Raw genomic sequence first — 21080 nt, 5'->3', positions numbered from 1 at the left:
TGGTTACTCTTTATTTTTCATACTTTAGTATTTCAGGTAAGATTTCAAATGGAATTTTGTCAATGTCACAACTGACTGTATCTCTAATAATTAAAAATGAAACAGCTGGATTTGTAACCTGTTACTCTACCACATTATGTTCATTCTGTTATTTTGAAATCACATACACTGAAGCAGTCTTTCTTGGCTGTAAAATCTACGTGTTCTTTTTCATTTTGACGTAATGGAATAAATGTATTTTCTTCTAAAATACTATGGTGCCAGTGATTTGTTTCTTGTTGCTTACAGGACTCCTGTGCCAATCTCAATAGACATGACTAAAGAAACTTTTGATTAGCAGAAATTGTTGTGGCAGCATCTATGGAAAAATTAGCCATGAAACATAATTATTATATTAATGTAGTTCAGGTGGGTAGCTGCGTCAGCATGCATAAGCTGCAAAGGAACAATAGGTTTATTGAAGGCTCCACAGCTGGAACATTGTGCTTTCTTTCATCTCTTTACAGCATGCAATAAGCCTATTACTTGTTCCTTATTATATTAACTATTATTAATACAACAAGTACAGCTTTAGAAGTGAAAGTAAAAATACATCTTAAAAATCTTTCTAAACTGTTTAAAATGATCTTAATTAAAAGACGTATATATCCATACATTTGCAGAATTAAACATGAGAAATTGTTTATTTCAAGACCTTAAATTTGGCAAGGAATCTCTTATAGTGAATTTTTCTCAATTACTACAGCATGTTCAGTGTAAAAAGCTTACAACAACAATGTAAAATGTACTTTTTACTCTTGAGGTTTTGTAGTGCAATTTGCAGATAAATAAAAAAAAATCAACATTGACCAAATGAAATTTAAAAATTCTTTTGAGATGCAAGGATTATATAGTCGTCATAAGCTTACCTTGTTCAGATGTCTGGTGTCACTATAACCTGACAATTTGTATGTGGCGTTTTATATACTGATTGTCCTCCAAAAATCCCAGCAGTGTAAACTAGTGTTTTGTCAGTAATTACTGGTGATCCATACTGTAGCATCACCATCTCTTTCCCTTATGGAACTACAGTATTCCCCATTGGTGAACAAACATCTATTATGCCATTATGCATGAACATTATAAAAAAACAACAACCAAGATTTAACTGCTGCCACTCACAAATACTTTGCTTGTTCCATATGAATTTTTAATGAATCTTTTCAACAGATTGTATCACAGTAAATCAAAGATTATATATTCTGTAAATATCATGAATAGATATTTTTTATTTTAACCACAACAATATAAATTCTTATAGAAACATCAACCCAAAAACTGAAACATTCCAAATAATAACAACCATGTAAAGTGTAACATGACCAGTGATTTATTTTTGTATTTTAGTGGTTCTTCAACAGCATAATATTGAGCAATTGAAATGAAGGAGAGCTGTAATATAGAAATAGAAATATAGAAATAGTTCATAACATGACATGACCTACTGTACATGCTGCGCATGCTGCATGTCAACTTGACAATAGTGCTCCTTCAGAGTGAAAAAAGTGACTTATTTTGATCTTATTTTGAACACATTATATCAAGCGTATAAAATGTATTTTGTGTACTGTACATTTCATAACAAGTAATAGTAAAAATAGCCTAAATTACGGCATTGTTTTACTGAAATATGGTGTTGAAAGGGATAATTATTAAGAATACTATATCAGTGAGTTGAAGAATTTATGCGTTACTCATGCTGTCTGATATTTATGATATTATAAAATAAATCATGCAGTAATTTCCCTATAGTTTGAGCATGTTATAAAATAGTTATAAAAACCTTCAAAATTCAAGGAATTAAGAGTTCCAAAATAGATATTAGGAAACACTCATACAATGTTTCCATATAAAAATATTTATTATTTACTCTTATCTTGCCCCTCAACCTACTGTATACAGTTCTTTCTAACTTTTAAATTATGTATGAACCTTTAAACCTTAACCAACAAATCAGTTACAGTACATTGCTCGACGTGAAACTATCAACATTCTTAATCCCCATCACCTCATTTAAAATGATCTAACTGTACCTAAATGGTGGCCAAGTGTGGGGAAAAATGCCACTTTGTTACCTTATTGTAACAAAAGGTGTTCCCTGAATTTAGAGTAGCAATGGCAAGTACTTTGTCCTGGTCGATTCCAATTTGGCCAGTGTCACTCCTGTCCTTATTGTCAGCGGGGAACTGACACAGAAATGACCAAGGCCGCTACTCCAAAGAGAGCTTCCCCTGCTCTCGGTGTCCTGAATGACTAACCTGGGTTTAACAGTTTCGCACTACACACCTGTCTCACCAAGAGACTAAGCTTCCCCTATAGCTCCCTGTGACTTGTCCAAGCAGAGCGGACTCTTACGGATGCCTCACAGAGGGTCGTCGGTCACTCAGACAGCCCTACACTCTCCTTGGAACAGGCTGTCTGTAGCGTAGCTTAATCCCCTCTGGGATTGTGATGTAACTGGCTGTCCTGGGGAGTGATCTTAAACAGGCACTGTACTTCAGTGGATATCTAGGTTAGAAAAGAGACTTCTGCACTGGAAATTGAGAGGTGCGATGCCCACATTCTCTCGTCTGTGGGCTGAGTATTATTGTCTCACCTTGGTCAGTCTCCTTTGTCAAGTGGTACGTTCTCCAGGTAAACAAGCACAGTGTGTTGAAGTGATCACCCCTAGTAGTTTAGTCCCAGAACTTTAGCAACATCTGCTTGGAGGCCTATGAATTAGTCCCAGAGCCATACCGATTAAGGTACTTGAAAAAAAGTTTATTAACACTTTATTCCTTTCCTGATCTTAAGTAAAAAGTTTATTTTACTGTATGTCAGTGGTCACTGTGCAACCCCTAGTAGTAAAGAAATGTCTGAATTACTCTGCAAAGTGAACTGGTAGCTATTGCCTGCTAAGGAGAAACGTTAATATTAAGTGTAAATAATTCCATCTAGATGAAGATGGTTGTAATTGTTGATGTATGGTTTACTGTGTGGCTTACTTCTCAGAATTCTTTAAATTAAAAAAGAGGGAAGAAGGTGGAGGATTTTAAGAAAAAAAAATTGGAAGGTTTTCCTTGGTATACTTAGCTATGTTGTGGGTTAATGACTGTCAATGAGCAGTACAGAAACACACAATATAAGATTACATTAAGAGAATAAAGAAGCTGTATTTGTGCTCTAATCCGGTTTGGTTTGGATGACCATGTAGGGATTGTAAGCCGCCTGGCGCAAGCTTCAGGTCCCAACTCTTTTGGACTCCTCTCTCCTCTCCTCTGCTTTGAACTATTTGAAGCTTTGAACTGCTTTGAAGTATTTGAACTTTGCTATAGAGAGCATGCTATTCTGTCCTTTTAGGTAACTTGGGTTTCCTGGGTAAAAGATACTTCAGTTAGAAACGTCCTTTCTATTTAGGGGGCAATTTTATGGATAGGGATATAGGCTCCAATTGATTTCGTGTCATCCAGGGTGCAGAGAGAGAAATGTAACTGCTGCTTGATTTGTATTTAGTTAGAAGGCTTAGAAGAGTTTAATGCTTAGTAGCAGTCTGGGGATTTCTGGGTGACCAGAATGTTAGTCCTCTGACATGCCTTGTTTATTAATACTGTACATAGAGTAACTTGTGTGTTGTATGTTGTGGTGTGTTGTGTGGTTTGTGTCTTGTCATTGTCATAAATATTTGTTTAACCAGGTGTAATGTTGCCAGAGCCGGCCCAGGGATGCCAAAATGGAATGTAGGTGTGCTCTCTGAAGGCACCAGTTCTGTAGGGTTTGGGCATTTACTGGGACAATTATTAATTGTAGCAGTAAATCACAAAATTATTCTTTTGATGGCTTTAGAATCCAACCATGCGATATAACTCAAACAACGCACACACACAGGTACTAATACACGAGGATACATTTATTAATACATAGAATATGCATATAAAACTAACAGATCTTATCGAGAGGGTTATCAGAATACAAAAGATATATATTCAATCAGTTACAAAGAGTTACATATATCAAGAGGACATACGTTCAGTATATCATTCATTTAGACCGTTTCGTAAATGAACTTGGTTATAACTTCTACATTAGATACTCAAAACAAGTACATAACTCTTAGGAATTAAATTGATATCAACTGGTTGGGATAACAATTGAATTCTCGAGCAGTAATGCATTGAAGTTGAATACTCATCCAATCTTTGGGGATTCAGATCTCCTGTGGGCACAAAGAAACAGTTGCAGGCTGTTGCTGTCCAATCCGCGCTCTCTGGCTCGGTGCCAGGCTGTGTTGTGCGGCTTGCGACGGTGCGCTGCAGATGCTCACTGACCGGCTAGTTAGTGTTGGCTTTAACTAGCAAAGTTTGTGCACAGGAGAAAAGATGACTGTGGGTCCCAGCAAGTCAGGAAGTGGACCGGTTCGTTCCTGATGAAGAGCTAGTTCTGAATAGTGATTCAGCTGTCCACAGTTCCGACCTGTTCATGAGGCTTGCTGCTGGTGCTAACCTCGGGTGGATCCTCTGGTTACTCTCTGGCAACCTCCGCTCTAGACTCTTAGAACAAAGGAAAGTTCTGGCACTCGGACACACTGGCCGTTCCGTGGTTGTCCGGGCTGAGTCTTAGGATGGTCAGGAGGCGCGCTGCGAGAATGTCCTGCCCTTAGGTGCCTTCTGCTCCTGGGCTGTCTCTTTAGAAAAGTCCACAGAATTCTCCGAAATCCACTGAATCTTACTGAATCTCTGTGTTGCCTGTTTTTACCTGGAGGAACTTCAGCTCGTTGATTGGCTGAAAGTTCCATGGGCATCAGAGTCCCACGTGGGTTACTCAGCCCTACCAGTCCCTGATTGGTTGATCAAGGTGAGATATGAGTCACTTACTCCTGACACTTAGGAATGCAGTCCAGATGTCCATCTGGCACTCCCTAGACAGATAGGCGCCAATGGATGACCATTGATCATGATAGCCAGGCTTAGCTAAGTGCATCCCCCTTTGGGAGCTGTCCTAGGAAACCTTATCAAAGGAAACCTTAAATCAGCCTGCATGAATAGTTTCTCTGTGGTTGCACCACAGAGATGAACAGAGAATTGGGGCCTCATTTGGGAAGGCTCAGAACACTTAATTCTTTCTTATTAATAAGCCTCGCCGCTACACAGGTGAGCCTGGATTATTGCTCTTTTCACCAAAGTTAAGCCAAAGAACAAAGAATTCATGTGCCTTTAATTATATCAACCGCTCAGATATATTTTGGAGAATTCCTTTTGGGGGGGTCTGAGATTATAAATAATTATTTTACTTATTGACTAAAGTTCTCTGTCAATTCCTGAAATTCACCAGTCTTGTAACCCCCCATTTATAATAATATGTATATATTTTTTTACCTTTTGTTTTACAATACTGCCAGAATAACTGTTAAGTTAATTTGAAAACAGTACAACAGCAATTAATAATAAAGTAATGTAAAATACTTTTATGTAGTTTTGATGTATTCAGTATTTTTTTCTTTTTCCTTTTCTGATTTAAAGATGGGCTTGCCAGATTAAACTTTCTCCATGTGCTGGATCAGCACACAGATGTCCTGTCTGGTTTCATGGACCACACTGCAAGGAAACTGTTTCTTGAGAGGGAGGATTTGAAAAACTGAAATAGATTATGAGCTGGGTGAGAGGGGTCTGAGAGGATTCTCTTGGCACGACTGAAGGTGTGGCTTGAGTAGAGAGATGAAATGGAAGGGAGTTCACAGCCAACAATTTTTGCAGCTTTGGTCACAATCCTTTCCAGTTTGGAAAGTACTAAATCCTAAGGTCCTTTCCAAAAGTAGAAAACTACTTTTGAGTAGCTATCCAAGGTCCCATTCCAGACTGTAATGGAGGTGGTCAGAACACTTTGGATTATGGCTGTATAGAATTGAAGAAGTTGCTTGTTCACTCTGTGGTTTTTGAGCTGCCTAAGAAAAAACATCCTCTGCTGTGCTTTCCTGACTATGTGGTCAGTGTTGGTGCTCCATTTAAGATCACTGTTTATGTACGAATGTACCAAGAAATTTAAAGGAGTTTGTGGGCTCTATAGGAAGATCATTAATGAAGATTGGAACTTTTGTGTTCGGGATGCGTTGGAAGTCAATGATGATTTCCCTGGTTTTAGAAGCGTTGAGTAGGAGGTCGTTGTCCATACACTAGGCTGTTCCCAAATCAATCTGCTTTCAGTAACAAGTCTCATCATTTTTTCAAGATGAGGCCAACAATGGTAGTGTCATTTGTCATGTGTCATGGTGTCCTGTGTATCATATCATTACATCTTGCATGCTGGTGTTCTCTTCCATTTCTTGCCTCTGGATAAAGAGTCATTTTCCACTTGGTGTGATGTCCCCTCACACATTTTGTAATATCTCTGAACGTTTAAATAGTAGAAGCCTGGTTTATGGCTTAAATAAAAATGAACTACTTTGGCATTGAGTGCAAACCATCAGATTTCTTCAATCAATCAATCAAGGTTCATTTATCAACGCACAACAATACAGCATACAGCGGTGGTTTTCCACAGTGAAATGTATTTTCCCCAAGCTCACCAAGGAGAGATAGGACAGAATTTGATAGAAGGTTAAAAGAAGAATACAATAAATTATACAGTAACAATTTACAAGATTACACAATAATAAAAAATGCAGGCGGAATAAAAACAGGAGAAAAAAATGCAGTGGACTGACTATTTATCAGTGGTCTATGGGTAATTGCTGGTGGCTGCTGTGGTTGGCTGTTCAGCAGTCTTATTGCCCTTGAGAAAAAGCTGTTTTGAAATCTTCTGGTCTTTGCCTGTAGGCTTCGGTATCGTTTTCCAGACAGTAGTAAGGAAAACAGATTGTGGTTTGGGTGACTGGGGTCCTTGAGTATACAACTGGCTTCCTTGAGGCATCTCAGAGTAGATATCCTCGATGTCCAGTAGTACGCTGCCGGTGATGAGCTATGCTGATTTCACCACCCACTGCAGTACTTTGCGTTCATGAGTGGTGCAGCTCCCCTACCAGGCAGTGATGCAGCCAGTCAGGATACTCTCAACTGTGCACCTGAAGAAGTTGTCTTGGATAAGTGACGGCACAGCAAACTTCTTTAGCCGACGGAGAAAGCATAGGAGTGGTGACACCCGAATAAGGCTCCACAGCCAAAATGCTGTGTTTCTTTTCTTCTCTTTTCAAAATGGAATAAACCTTTACTTGTTCCTTTAAAATCTAATATCATATATAATATAATATATTTTGCTCAGCTTTTGATTTTTAGGTTTTATTTTGGTGTGTGAGATTTTTTTTATTATCAGTTTATGATGATGGTTCCTCAAAAAGGCTTTACTGCAGTGAAAAAAGACTTATTGTCTGTGTTTTTTTTAGAAGATATTGGAGATCACTTGTAAGTTGTAAAACATACTCTGATTAATTGTGTTTTAGTGTGATGCAGATGCCGGCGCCTCAGTTTGGTTTCGTTTTAATACAGGCCATTACAACTTGTTTTAAATGAACAGTTTTCTCCATTTTCAATTACCTAGCAAAAGGTGTTAAAGCTTTATCTAGCCCTGATCAATAATACCTTGTACTACTGTACAGTAGTATCTTGAAAATTATTCTAAATTATTCTAAATGCTCTGCAGTGAAAACTAACATTCTCCCACCTAGTGGGCTAATTGATCTCTTGTCTCTCAGGAACACAGTCACCTCTGAAGCCTCCCAGGTATTTGCACACTTGTGGTGCTGTCAGTAAGGGAGGCGCCTCTTGTAAAATCATTGATTAACTTCCTTGAAAGGGCTTACTGTCCCTGTAAAGTTGTAAATGATGAGTGAGCGTAGAGATGAGCAGGTCAGAGGACTTTGCTATATATACAATATGACTAGATAACTAACAAACACAATTCAATTTGGCATTGAAAAATCAGGTGAGTATATAAGAAATAATTAATGATATAATGATCGTAAAAACAATTTAAATCTAAATTAAAAACATTGAAGTTAGCAATTAAATAAAATCTCAATTAAAAAAAGAAGAATATTTGAACATGTTTGTATCTTCCCAGTTTCTCTGTGAAAGATGCTCTTGAACTTCTGTATACTTTAAGTGAAAATATGGGTATATATTTGTGAAAAGTTTGCGTTTTTCACTTTTTCATTCGCTTACATTATAAGGTAGAATTCTGTCCAATGTTTTAACATCATACTCATCCATAAACATATTGCAAACTTTAATTTTATTTTCTCTACTAACAGGTATTTTTCTCAGGCACAATATTGTCACAGATGAGAATTGCTTTTTTTTTCAAATTTTCAAAGAAAATTTCAAATTTAAGAAAAGAAACAATTATAGAATTTTGCTTAGTGTTAAAATTTGTAAAGAAATAATCAATATGTAATTAGTTTTGTTCTTGAAGAATTGGCTTGAAATATCTGACCAAACACAATCATACCAAGGGCTTTTCTGAACCAGCTGTAAAAGAAAGCATAGACAAGAGGATTAAATGTAGAATTTAAATAACCTAGCCATGCAAGACTGTCAAATAAGACAGGTGGAGTGGAATAATTAAAAATAGGATCCAGGTTGACACTCAAGAAAAATGGCGTCCAGCAGCAGAGAAAGACCCCCATCACTATTCCCAGAGCCTTCGCAGCTTTTCTTTCTGTCTTGCTTGAAGTCATTGTTTTGCTGTCTTCTGAGCTCTTACTCTGGGATACGAGGCCTTCAATTACCCTGGCTTGTCTCCTTGCTACAAAGAAAATTTTCAAATAGATTCCTAGCATTATAAAACCAGGGGTGTAAAATGCAAGCAGAGAACAAATCAGGCTAGATATTTTACTCAGTATCACAGTACAGCCCCCTACACAATATACATTCTCATAGTAGACATCTTCCTTCCCCTTTATATTTAATTTGAGAAACATCAGTCCATGTCCAAAAACAGCTGAAACACTCCAACTAATAACAATTATGTAAACTGCAACACAAACAGTGATTTTAGCGTTGTATTTTAGTGGTTCACACACAGCATAATATCGATCAATTGAAATGAAGGAGAGATGGAATATAGAAGTAGTACATAACATGTAATAGGTTTATTCCATGCTGAAAAAAAGAAGAAAGAGAACACAACGTTTCGGCCGTGGAGCCTTCTTCAGGTGTGAGAGAGACAGGGCAGTAGGCAAAGGTAAAGTAGCGGGAGAACAAAGGTTGGGAGGGAGGAGGAGTGAGAGGCGGGAGCAGGGGACAGAAAGAGAGGCCAATCAAGAGGTGTGAAGTCAGAATGGGTGCAGAGAGGTGTGAAATGAAACTTCCAATGAATGGAGAAAATTTAAAAGAACAGTAGTCTGTCGTTAAGGGAAGGGAGAATGTGTGATCCTAGCTGCAGAATAATTTTAGTTTCGGTGGTCTTTCTGATGTATGAGTTTGGAAAACCGTCTTTGAGAACACAGACGGAGAGATTAGAGTGGTGGTGGCCATCAGAGGTGAAATGAGAAACAATGGGCTTGGAGAGATCTTTAATCTTCACAGCCCTGACGTGTTCTCTGAAGCGGTCTCCGAGTCTCCTTCCTGTTTCTCCAATGTAGATGGCTGGGCATTTACTGCAAGAGATACAGGAAATAAGGTTGCTGGAGGTACAAGATGCTGTCTGGGTGATCCGGAATTGTCCTGAGGGGCCTTGAATGAGTGTGGTGGTGGCTGTGTACTTGCAGGTGATACAGCAAGCTCTGTTGCAAGGGAAAGTGCCTGGTGTGGATGGTTGTTGAGGGCGGTCAAGGGAGCTGTGAACAAGGAGGTTACGCAGATTAGGTGGTCAGCGATATGAGATGATAGGGCGATCAGAAAAGAGGGCCCCAATGGAGGGATCATCCTGTAGGATGGAAAAGTTCTGGTTAATGGTCCTGGGGGTAGGAAGTGTGCTAGGGTGGTAAGGAAGCACCAAAGGAATGCGGTTGTTACGGCGGGAGTTCCTGATCGGGTTGATGGTCTGGGGGGTGTTTTTGGCTCGGGCAAGGGCCCTGTCAATCACACTGCTGGGGTATCCTCTGTTGATGAAAAATAAGTACATTTCGAGGGCTTGGTTCTCGAAGTCGATGTCGTCGCTGCATAATCGTCGTAACCTAAGGAACTGTGAAAAAGGAAGAGAGTTTTTAGTGTGGTTGGGGTGAAATGAGCTGTACAGGAGGTAGCTGTGTGAATCCGTGGGTTTATGTTAACCGTATATTTGAGGGATGGGTGGAAGTTGGTGAAATGGTGCAGGAAGAACTCAAGCTGATCATTGGAGCATGTGGCGGCACCGACGCAGTCATCAATATATCGTTTGTAGAGGTCAAATGAGAGAACGAGTCTGGTTGGTTGGTTGTGTGAAGCTGTTTGAAGTGAGCAATGGAGATGATGACAACCAGGTTTCCACAAACAGTGAACACAATAATAGTTACAAAGATAAAATACAGTGGAGTATGTACAGTAGGCAAATAAACACGTTTCAAACATGACTTGTTCACTGACTCATAACAAAAGTGTGTATTTTCAGTCATTCTAGTGACATTCAGCATGAAGTTCATTCTGTATATCCCAGGAAAAGTTCTGTAAAAAGACCAATATAACATTAAATGATGTAGTTACTATTTATTTTTCATTTTTGGAAGGTTATGGAGTAATATGAATTTTTTTACCTCTGCTGGCACTCTGGTAAAGAACGCTGATTTGGTGTCTGAGCTGCTTGAGGCTTTCCAACTCCCAAAGCAGGTAGCTGTGGTCAAATGTAAGGGCCACAGCAGAGAGAACACTCACGAAGACCGGGGCAATAAGTTGGCAGACTGGACAGCATGTCAAGCCGCCTTGGGGCAATGAAGGGAGTGTTTTATAGAAAGGCCTCTTCAGATTGTTTCAGTTTGCACAGTGAATATCCAGGCATTCCGTGCGGAACAGCTCAGCGAGCTCCAGGCCCAAGGACTGAGAAATGGACATGGATGGAACGCAATGTGGGGCTGCAGAAGGATGGGACCTGGAGATGCCAGCGAACAGGCAGACCCGCCTGCCCAAAGCAGTAAATGCACAACAAGTACACTCCAAAAGGCACCCAGGAATTAACCAAAGCTTTGCTCAGAGCTGGGTGGGGACAGAATTCGCATCCTTTGCGGCTGATGTGGTGAGACGATGTGGTGAATGCCAGAAAGCCTCCGGAGCACCTCCAGATCGGGCACCTAACCTACGACGTCCTGCACCCGAGGGGCCCTTTAGACACTGGCAAATAGACTGTTGTTCAATGCCACCCTGTAAAGGGAGGACAGGCCTCCCGGTGATGGTGGAGCAGTTTTCTAGATGGGTGGAGGCTGTCCCTGTCAAACGAGAGACTGCGCAGACAACTGCCAAATATCTTGTAACTGAAGTAATTCCCCGATGGGGACTCCCGTGTCGCATAGACTCAGACCAGGACACACATTTTACTGGAAAAGTGTGTCAGGTGGTGGCAGACCTACTGGGGATCAAATGGGACCTGCATTGCCCTCATCACCCGCAGTCCTCTGGCATGGTGGAACGGGTGAACCGAACTTTGAAAGACAAATTGACAAAGTACCACCTGGGAGATATCCCCTGGGTGGATGCATTGCCCACTGTATTGTGTAGCATCCGTGAGGGGACAAATGGAACTGTGGGGCTGAGCCTGTTTGAGGTGATCACGGGGCCCCCCATGAGACTGAGTGATTCCCCAGGACATGATGGAGTAGACTTGAGTGTACTAACTGATTCTCTGTTACAGTATTGCAAGTTGCTGACAGAAGCCACCCAAGGTGCCCGCGAGCAGGTCCTGGAGGTGTGGGGACCACCACCTAAAGGAGGACACGACCTCATCCCAGGAGAGTGGGTGTGGGTCAGGAAATTTCCCTCACAGGTTCTCCAGCCAAGGCGGGACAGACCCTACCAGATCCTGTTGAAGACCGATTCTGCAGTTTGAGTAGAAGGAAAAGATCGCTGGATCCACGCCTCGCACTGTCGACGAGCCTCATCTCCATACTGTTGATGATGTTAATGGTTTCTGTAGGGCTATGTCTCACAGGGATTAATGAACATCATTCCCACAAAGGGGAACATGGAGTTAATTCCTTTTTAGGCCTCTCCTATCTGACAGCTAAGAAAACCAACCAAAGTGCCTGCTGGGTGTGTGCAGCATTACCCAAATATGTACAGGGAGGACTTCCTATGGGGGTCATTCCTTGGTGTCTCGAGGAGGTCATAAGCATGATAATTTGGAGAAATTATATAGGGGATTTTAATATGACAAACTATGGAGGTTGCAATGACACAACTTTAACCTGCACTTCATTGCAATATCTGCAGGAGTGAGGCCTAGAGCCCACGAGCTTCACAGGCTCTTACATCCTAAATATAACAGAAGCCATACACCACCATACATTACTCTAAATAAGGAATGTGAGGGAAACATATGTTTTCAGCATACTGATGGCCTGCACTTGATGGGGTGGAGTCATTGCAACCTTACCATCGTTGTAGATCAACCTCTACCATTCAAATTCCAGGATGGGACAGGCGTACCCCACATTTCGGTATACTCTTCTTATTTTCAGAGGCATGGGGAGTGCCAAATGAAACATACTTCATTTGTGGAAAGCGAGCCTACCCATGGTTGCCCGCCCAGTGGTCTGGCTCATGTTATTTAGGATATGTGGTTCCTCATATCCATATTCAATCTCACAGCCCCTTCGGATCTATCCACAGACCACAAAGGAAATTGGCTGATTGGGAGTATTATTTAGGTATAATATTTCCACAGGCTGGCAAGAAATTTCTAGGTTGAGAATTAATTCAAATGGCCTCGATTAGCCTATATCGATTAGCCTTAGATTATGTGCTGGCTGCCCAAGGAGGAACTTGTGCAGTAATTGGCACTGAATGCTGCACATACATTCCCGATAATTCTGTGCACATCTCAGATCTAGCCCAACACATTTACGATGAGGGACAGAAATATCATGACTATTACACCGAAAATGGGGAATTGGGTCTTGGTTAAAGTCTGTGTTTGGGGCCTGGGGTGGAAGTTTATTACAATATTTATTTGTAGGATTAGTATTGTTTATATGTATAACTGTAACCATCACTTGTACAAAGACATTAATCACATCTTGCTGTAACCATGGAACACACAATGTCATGGTAATACATGCCTGTACACCTAGAAAGGATTGATCTGCCCTGACATTGTTTGTGTAAAAAATAGCCAGCACTGCCGTATGCTATATTTTATAAGGGGGGAATGAAGAAAGACACAAGATTTGAAGAAAGGGTTAACTGAGTCCTTTCTGCATGAGGACTGGACTTCTAAGTAACAGGCTAGAGTTATGGCAGGAAAGGGGGATAACTGATAAGGATTCCAGATGCCAGCAAGACCCTCCCCCCCCCTCCCCTTCTCAAGGAAGGAAACCTAACATGGACCATTTGGTCAAAGTCTGTGAACTGTCCAAACACCATGACCTCCCCCCATTACCATAGTAATGAGGTATGTCAGAAGCAGCAGAAAAGGGCTATACTGTATAAACTGGAAGTTTTGTACCGGCACTTTGAACAATACTTCGGTTTTATTGTTCCTTGCATGCAATAAAACCCATCTGTTTAAACTTCATCTCGAGATCCAGAACTTATTTGTCTGTTACAACAGCTGTAATACAGAAATAGTTCATAACGTGACATGTCCTATATACAGTATTGTTTTTTCACAGAGGTAACAAAGGTTGTCATACATAAACTGATTTGAACATACTGTACCATTTTTTAGCAGGACTACTCTCTGCAATTCAACCTTGTTTTCAGCTGAAAACAGGAAATGCTATTGTACCACAATGTAAATAGAATGCATTATGAGTTGCAAATACTAAGCAAGAATAATGTATATTTTACAATTTAAATATTAGGGAATTACTATTTTAATGTCATGGCTAGTGATTAATGTGTAAGGAGTAAGATTAAAATATGAAAGATGTTCATACATGCTGTACATGCTGCATGTCAATTTGATAATTGTGCTCTGTCTGAGTGGAAAAAATGTGACTTCTTTTTATCTTATTTTGATACATTTTATCAAGTGTATAAAATGTATTTTTTTGTACTCTACATTTCATAACAAGTAAAAGTCATCAGAAATTAATTGCATTTCGGCATATTTAGCCTTTAATCTTGATTTGTAGGTACTGTAGCTACAGTAGCTGTTACTAGCTTACTGTGCCTCCAATAATCTATAGTCCTTTTTATTCATTCAGAAGAAAGTGTGTGGAGTGACAGCGATGTAAACAACCTGGAGCACAGATATGTCACTTTGCTAGCATGATGCAAGCAGGGCGTCATTAGCATATGACTATTAGCATATGATACACTGACCATATGGATAGGAGACATGGGGACAGTTTCAAATGTTCTAAGACTATGGTATCTTTTTACTGAAATATGGTGTTGAAAGGGCTAATTTTTAATAATACTATATCAGTGAGTTGATGAATTTACGTGTTACTCATGCTGTCTGATATTTATTAGATTTGTAAATAAATCATGCAGTAATGTTGCTATCGTTTGAGCTAAAGTTCAAGGAATTAAAGAGTTCAAAAATAGATATTAGGAAAGACTCATACAATACATGTTTCCTTACGTTTCCATATCAGATTATCTATTATTTACCCTTAACTTTCCCCACAACCTGTATATATTTTTTTTTTACTTTTACATTAAGTATGAACACTTAAACCTTAACCAACAAAACAGTGATGTCACTTGCCGTGAAACTATGAATATTCCTAAACCCCATTACCTCATTTAAAATGATCTAACTGTACCTAAATGGTAGCCAACTCTGATAGACAACATCTTCATTGTAGTCTATGAATTAGTCCCTCAGCCATACTGACAAAGGTTTTGAGAATATTAAAAATCTGTAAATCAAATCTTTGTTTAGTTTTCAAATGAGAGAATGAGAAACTGAGAATGAGAGAATAAAATACACAAAACAAGATTACTCAGCCAGATATATAAAAAATAGTCAATTGTTACAGACTGTTGTGAATGCAATGTTTTTTTTTTCAGTTACATCCACATTCAAATAATGTGTTTGTCTTACTGCTAATTTAAATAAAATATAATTAAGAAACAGTTAATTTTATTTTAGATTTTGATAAAAAAATATATACTGTGCTATGGTGGTTTTAAATCCATTCAGTTCCAACATCTAAAGACAACTAAAGTATGTCAGAATGCTATTTGCAAAATGCTCCACATTTAACACAGTCAGGAAGCTGTACTAAACATCCACTTGGGTGCAACATGCTACATAACAGTCAATGAGCATTTTCACGATTTTTGACTTTGCAGTGACAACATGGATTTCCAAAACCAAGCCCTCAAAATGCACTCTTTTTTTTTAATTAACAGAAAATACCCCAACCATGTTATTGGCAGGGCCCTCTCCCAAACCAAAACCCAAATCCCAAACCAAAATCAACTTAATAAGGAACTCCCAGCCTCACAACTGCATTCCTTTGGTGCTTTCTTACCACCCAAACACACATTCAATAACCAGGGCTATTGATGACAACTTGCCCATTTTATAGGATGATCCCTCCACTGGTACCTTTTTTTCTGACTGCCCCATCATCTCATATCGCTGATTACCTAATCTGCATAACCTTCTTGTTCACAGCTCCCTTGATCGCCCTCAGCAATCATCCACACCAGTCACTTAACACTGCAACAGAACTTGTAATACCTGCATCACCTGTAAATGTATATCCAATACATTCATGGCCTCTTTGCACAATTCTGGATCACTCAGATGATATCTTGTACCTGCGGCAACCTTATTTACTGCAGAAATGCCCAGCCATCTACATTAGTGAAACAAGAAAGAAACTGGGAGACCATTTCAGGGAACATGTCAAGGGTGTGAGGATCAAAGATCTCTCCAAGCCCATAGTTTCCCATTTCATCTCTAATGGCCAAGATCACACCGATCTCTCCATTTGCATCCTCACAGAGGGGTTTCAGAACTCCTATTACAGAAAGACATCCAAAACCAAACGTATCCTGAAACAGATCACACCTTACACTTTTTCTCAAAGACGGATTTGTTTCCTTTTAATCCTCTCTATTCATCCTCTCTCATATTCACATCACTTGAGAGTCTAGTCTGCTTCTCGCCTGCTCCTGCCTCCTCTCCACTCTTGGCTTTTGTTCTCCCCTGCTTTATCAGCGGTCCATTTTCCTATGCCTCTCACATTCGAAGAATGCTGCACAGCCGAAATGTTGTGTTTCTTTTCTTCTCTTTTCAGCATGGAATAAACCTTTACTTGGTTCTTTGCTAACCATTTGTAATATATTTTTTTAATGTGTATGCCTATTAAAAAGCACTATTCATGCAAGCATAAGTGATCAGGTTAGTTTCAAGATTCAGAACAATCAAGGTTGTGTACTGCATTTTATTTTTATGCAAAACAATCTCTGAGATTAAAATATGATGATGCAGATACCTACTTGAACAGTACAGTATGTGTGAAATATATTTGTCATAATCCAAATTTATAATAACATTGTTTCCTGATTACTTGTTGCTGATATTCATTTTAAGATAAAATATACATTTTCTCAATGTGGATGTTAATCTGAAAGAGGCACATCATGTTCACAATGAGAAATAATTTTACAAAATTTGTATACACAGTATAAAATTAATAAAAGTCTAAACAGTATAGAACTTAAATTCTGTAATTGGAAAGATTGTCCCAAGGGGCTCAGCATTGACAGGGATTCGAAACCAGGCATTTTCTGGTGACAGCCCAAATGCTTCCACACACCGTATTAAGCATTCACTAATCCACCTGGCCATTTGACAAAGTAGTGCAGTCCCACAACAGAATATTTTTAATACAGGATAATATGCTGAAGTGTGTTGAGGTGTGTGTGGCATAATGTTCTGCATTGTCCAGCATGCATTCTGAATGGCTGGATCTGTATTATATGTAAAGCCTGGATGATAGAAAGACCACTAAGACCACTGTCAATGACTACAGATGCAGCCATTCAAAATGCGCGGGCGATACTGCATTATTTTCCGGTACGCTGTACGCAGTCTACCGCAATCTACCGGTAAATACCGTGAGTTACCGTAAATTCTCCTATAATACCGCAGGCAAAATAATAGTATCCGGAATTTCCGCAATGTGGAGATAATAAAGCTCAACCTCTCATGTTTGAGCTGTGGCCATCAAAGTCTTTAACGAAGATATTACTAATAGTATTAATAATGAATGACCTTGGACAAGCTGTAAGTGTAAACTCAAAGTATTGCCCTGGTCAACATTCTTTTTTTCATTGACCGTCTTTGTAAAAGTAACACCACAGCATTTCGCAATCACGCATTTGTTTCCAATCATGCAAAGTACAGTGATTCACCATGCCTTTCACATGCTCATAAAAGAGATTGATTTAGGAACATAAACATATTACCGTATGCAAACTGTACTGTATACAGTATGTATATGTATATTTAATGTCTTAACTGTGCCCGTTTAAGTATTGAATATTCATATCTAATTTTACCACTGAAGGGAAATCTTAGTAGCTGAGCATAAAAAGAATAGGAGCATACTGCAACGCGTGTGAAGGCCATAAACGATATTAATTTTGGAACATAAACATACAGTATATGGCTGGTCTCGGTACTTTAAAGAAAACATACACGAAACATGGTTTCATTATGACCAGAATCGGTCTTGAGATATTTTTAACTTGATTTACAGTATTTGAGAGGTATGTTTTAACACCGATACTACAGTGCTTAAGTACTGCTCACGAATATGTTTCTAGGTTTATATTATGCATTTCATACGGTCAAATTACTTTTGAGCAACTAATAAGAAGCGCGAAACGGTATGCGTTTTAGTTTTGTTTTGTGCTGGGACCCGTGGATTGATTAGAGATATCAAGTACATACAAGTCATTTTTTAAATGTTGTAGTTCGTCTTGAAAAAATGTTACGAGTACATCATCTATCAACAATTACACAGGTTCTGTTTCCACATTGCGGATTTTGGTTACGTAATATTATTTTCTAGATTTCATGTTGCGAATATATGATTTGGGCAAACAGAGCCGCAAAGAAGTACATTATGGGTTGTTTTTTTTTTTACAGTTTTATCTAGAACAAGCGATGCTTAAACCTTTGTCTGATTCTTGTGAAACTATCCACACGACAGTTACAGTACCTAGGAGTTGACTTCAGTGATGTCACTGATGGGATGTTTCTAAAAATCCATCCTCTGTAAAATGTCTTCTCTAGTTGTCCTGCATATGTATTCGCTAATGAAGCTGTGTGTTCTGAGCCTGGATCTCTACATTTCTGTATGAACCAGCTTAGAGGGCTAAAGACAGCTTGTGTTTAAATTGAGTGTAAGGCAATTTATGCTTCTAAAGTCATGGTCAGCATTTATTATTGTACTGTGCTGTAAACTTGTTCTGTGCCAAGTCACATTATTTTATAGCGTTTTTATAGTGTTATCAAATCCGGTGGCGCTGTGTGTTAGTTTCCTGACTCCCATGTCACATAGTCTGTGATTGAAACCTGTGAAACTGGTTTAATTCGTCACAGCCAGCACTCCGGTTGTAAAGTAGAAGCAGGCGAGATTTCCAGCGAAAGACACCTCCCCCTTCTTCAGGTGTGAGGGTCTTCTGCTCAGAATGAAACGCTAAAATGTAATGTAGGCTCTGAATGGGTTCAATTATGATTTGGGCTTGATTTAGGTCGCTGCCTTTCATCTAAAACCCTACTTGAATCCTTCTAAACTAAAAATCAGTGTTAGTGAGTTCTAAATAAAGAGGTATCCAGGTAACAGTGAAACGGGCGGACAGTCTGGAGAGATCGCCCATTTTCCATGTAAATAGTTCCCTGGTTCCGCACCCCTTGGTGTTTCTCTCGCTCTCTCTCGGGTCACCTGATCATTAGCTCGAAAGATTTGAGTGCTTTGTGTATATTCTAATGGTAGTGGTGGCAGGGTGTGTGGGAACAGGTTTGGTTGAAATTGCATTGGAGATCTATGTTCTTCACACCTGAAACATTTTCTCTGAAAGCATTTTCTTCGCAGTTTAACCGATCTTGTTACAGCATGTTACAGTTTACTATTATTAACCATATTAATTTTAAGTGCTTAATGTAAAATCTTGTAAAAATATATTTTCATTGTTCAAATATACATTAAGTCTGACTATCATATAATAAGTTAAATACAAAACTAAAGAAAAAATAGGGTTAAATATAATTCAAAATATTTTGCTAACAATGTTAACTGTTTATGAATAATAAAATGTATTAACTAAGGAGTAGGATGGCACAGTTGTTAGTATGTTTTTTGTTTTGTTTCTTTTTCATAAATACAACAGTAGTACCTGATGTCTCAGTGGCTTTCAAAATTAAATTATGCATGCAAACCTGTGAAATAGAAAGATAACTAAGATATCCATCCATTTATAATGGTGGCAAAGTGGTTAGCATTGCTATCTTGCAGCACTGGGGTCCTAGGTTCAATTCCTGCCATCCTGTGTGTGTGGGGTTTACATGTTCTCTCTGGGTTACATGGTTTTTCTCCATATGTGTGATATGACTCCCTCTCGCACTCCAAAACATACTGGTAAGTTAATTGGTTTATGGGAAAACTGGCCCTGGTGTGTGTGTTTGTGTCTGTCTGTCCTGTGATGGACTGGCGCTATGTCCAGGGTGTATTCTGCCTTGTGTCCGTTGCTTACTGGGATAGGCTCCAAATCCTCTGTACTGGATAAAGAGATTAGAAATGGAAGTAAAGGCACTTTGTGGATGGAACTATACACAGTGTTAGAAACCCACTATGAAATGGCAGCATCTCACTGAGAATAAAATATTTTATAGTGCTGGCTTAAGGAAACAGCCTTTCCACCTCTCTTGCACATCAGTATCCATACCTAGTTATTTAAACAAATTGCCTTTAATTATAAACATCTTAATATGCTGGCTCTGTGGATCCGCATCAGCTATGTTTGCCCATTCCTTCAATTCATGTGCATCCAACACACAGTTCAATGCCAGCAACTACACATAATCTAAAATACAATCCTTATTTCAGTATCTATGTAAACATATAGTCTGTTAACTTCATCATCTTCATCAAAAGTATGCCTAACCCCATTAGGAAGTGTTCTTGTTATAAGTGTATTCCTCAGCTTTCCCCAAATTATCTTCTTCTTGCCAACATCTCTAGTCTTTTATCCTGCAATAACTCAGCCAACACTTAAATCTCCAAAATCTGCTTGTGTTAATTTCTTTAAATCACAAATATCATGTGTAAATACTGGCCATGTAATACTCTGCATTGTGGAATAATAGTTTATTTTAAAGGGAACTAGAGAAACTAAGAACTAGAGAAATCAAGAAAGGCTTTTTTTCTAGAATTAATAAATGCACATCCTGTTCACTGGGGAAATTAAATCCACACTGAGCAATCTTCAATATGTTCAGAATATGACAGCAAGAATCCTATCAGGGATGCATTACACCTGTTTTCAAGTCCTTGCACTGGTTACCTATCAGATTTCGAGTCAACTTCAAAATCCTTATCCTCCTTATATACTGTCCTACAACTGTTATTATTGATCACCGAATTATTGTACTTGACATGACTTCATTCAGCCTTTCCTGAACGTCTATGACAGGCAGAGAGAGTGCTGTTTCTGGTGCGATCTTTTGCAGCTGACATTTCACTGTTTTAAACGAACAAGAAATTAGATTGCTCATAAATCACTTATTCCATATAAACACAGCATAATTGCCCTCTGAAAATCCTCTTTTTCTTGTTCGTTTTAGAGACCTTGATCGAAACTGATTTTAGATGTCAGAAAGGATTTATTTTCTCTGTATTTCCTACATTGCTTTGTCGAGATTTTAACTTTATATCTAGGCTCAGATTTCAACTATAAATCGTACAGTAATTAATAGCAGTAAATACTGATGTTTATACATAAAAAAGTCATGCCTTGGAGTATAGACCCCCA

The 21080-nt window shown here is 38.9% G+C and overlaps 1 protein-coding gene across 1 annotated transcript; it reads right to left on the bottom strand.

Annotated features, from left to right (window-relative positions):
* Positions 1-8389: 8389 nt before the first annotated feature.
* On the bottom strand, positions 8390-9094 carry LOC102689243 (trace amine-associated receptor 1-like; the record flags this gene model as incomplete). Its single annotated transcript, XM_006626470.3, has 1 exon — positions 8390-9094. A coding segment is annotated over one exon (705 nt), but the record flags the coding sequence as incomplete, so codon positions are not given.
* Positions 9095-21080: the final 11986 nt, after the last annotated feature.

This window comes from Lepisosteus oculatus, chromosome 2, assembly GCF_040954835.1.
Source record: "Lepisosteus oculatus isolate fLepOcu1 chromosome 2, fLepOcu1.hap2, whole genome shotgun sequence".
In the NCBI taxonomy this organism is placed as follows: Eukaryota; Metazoa; Chordata; class Actinopteri; order Semionotiformes; family Lepisosteidae; genus Lepisosteus; species Lepisosteus oculatus.
The sequence above is the reverse complement of the archived record's forward strand: the minus strand, read 5'-3'. Positions and strand labels throughout refer to the sequence as shown.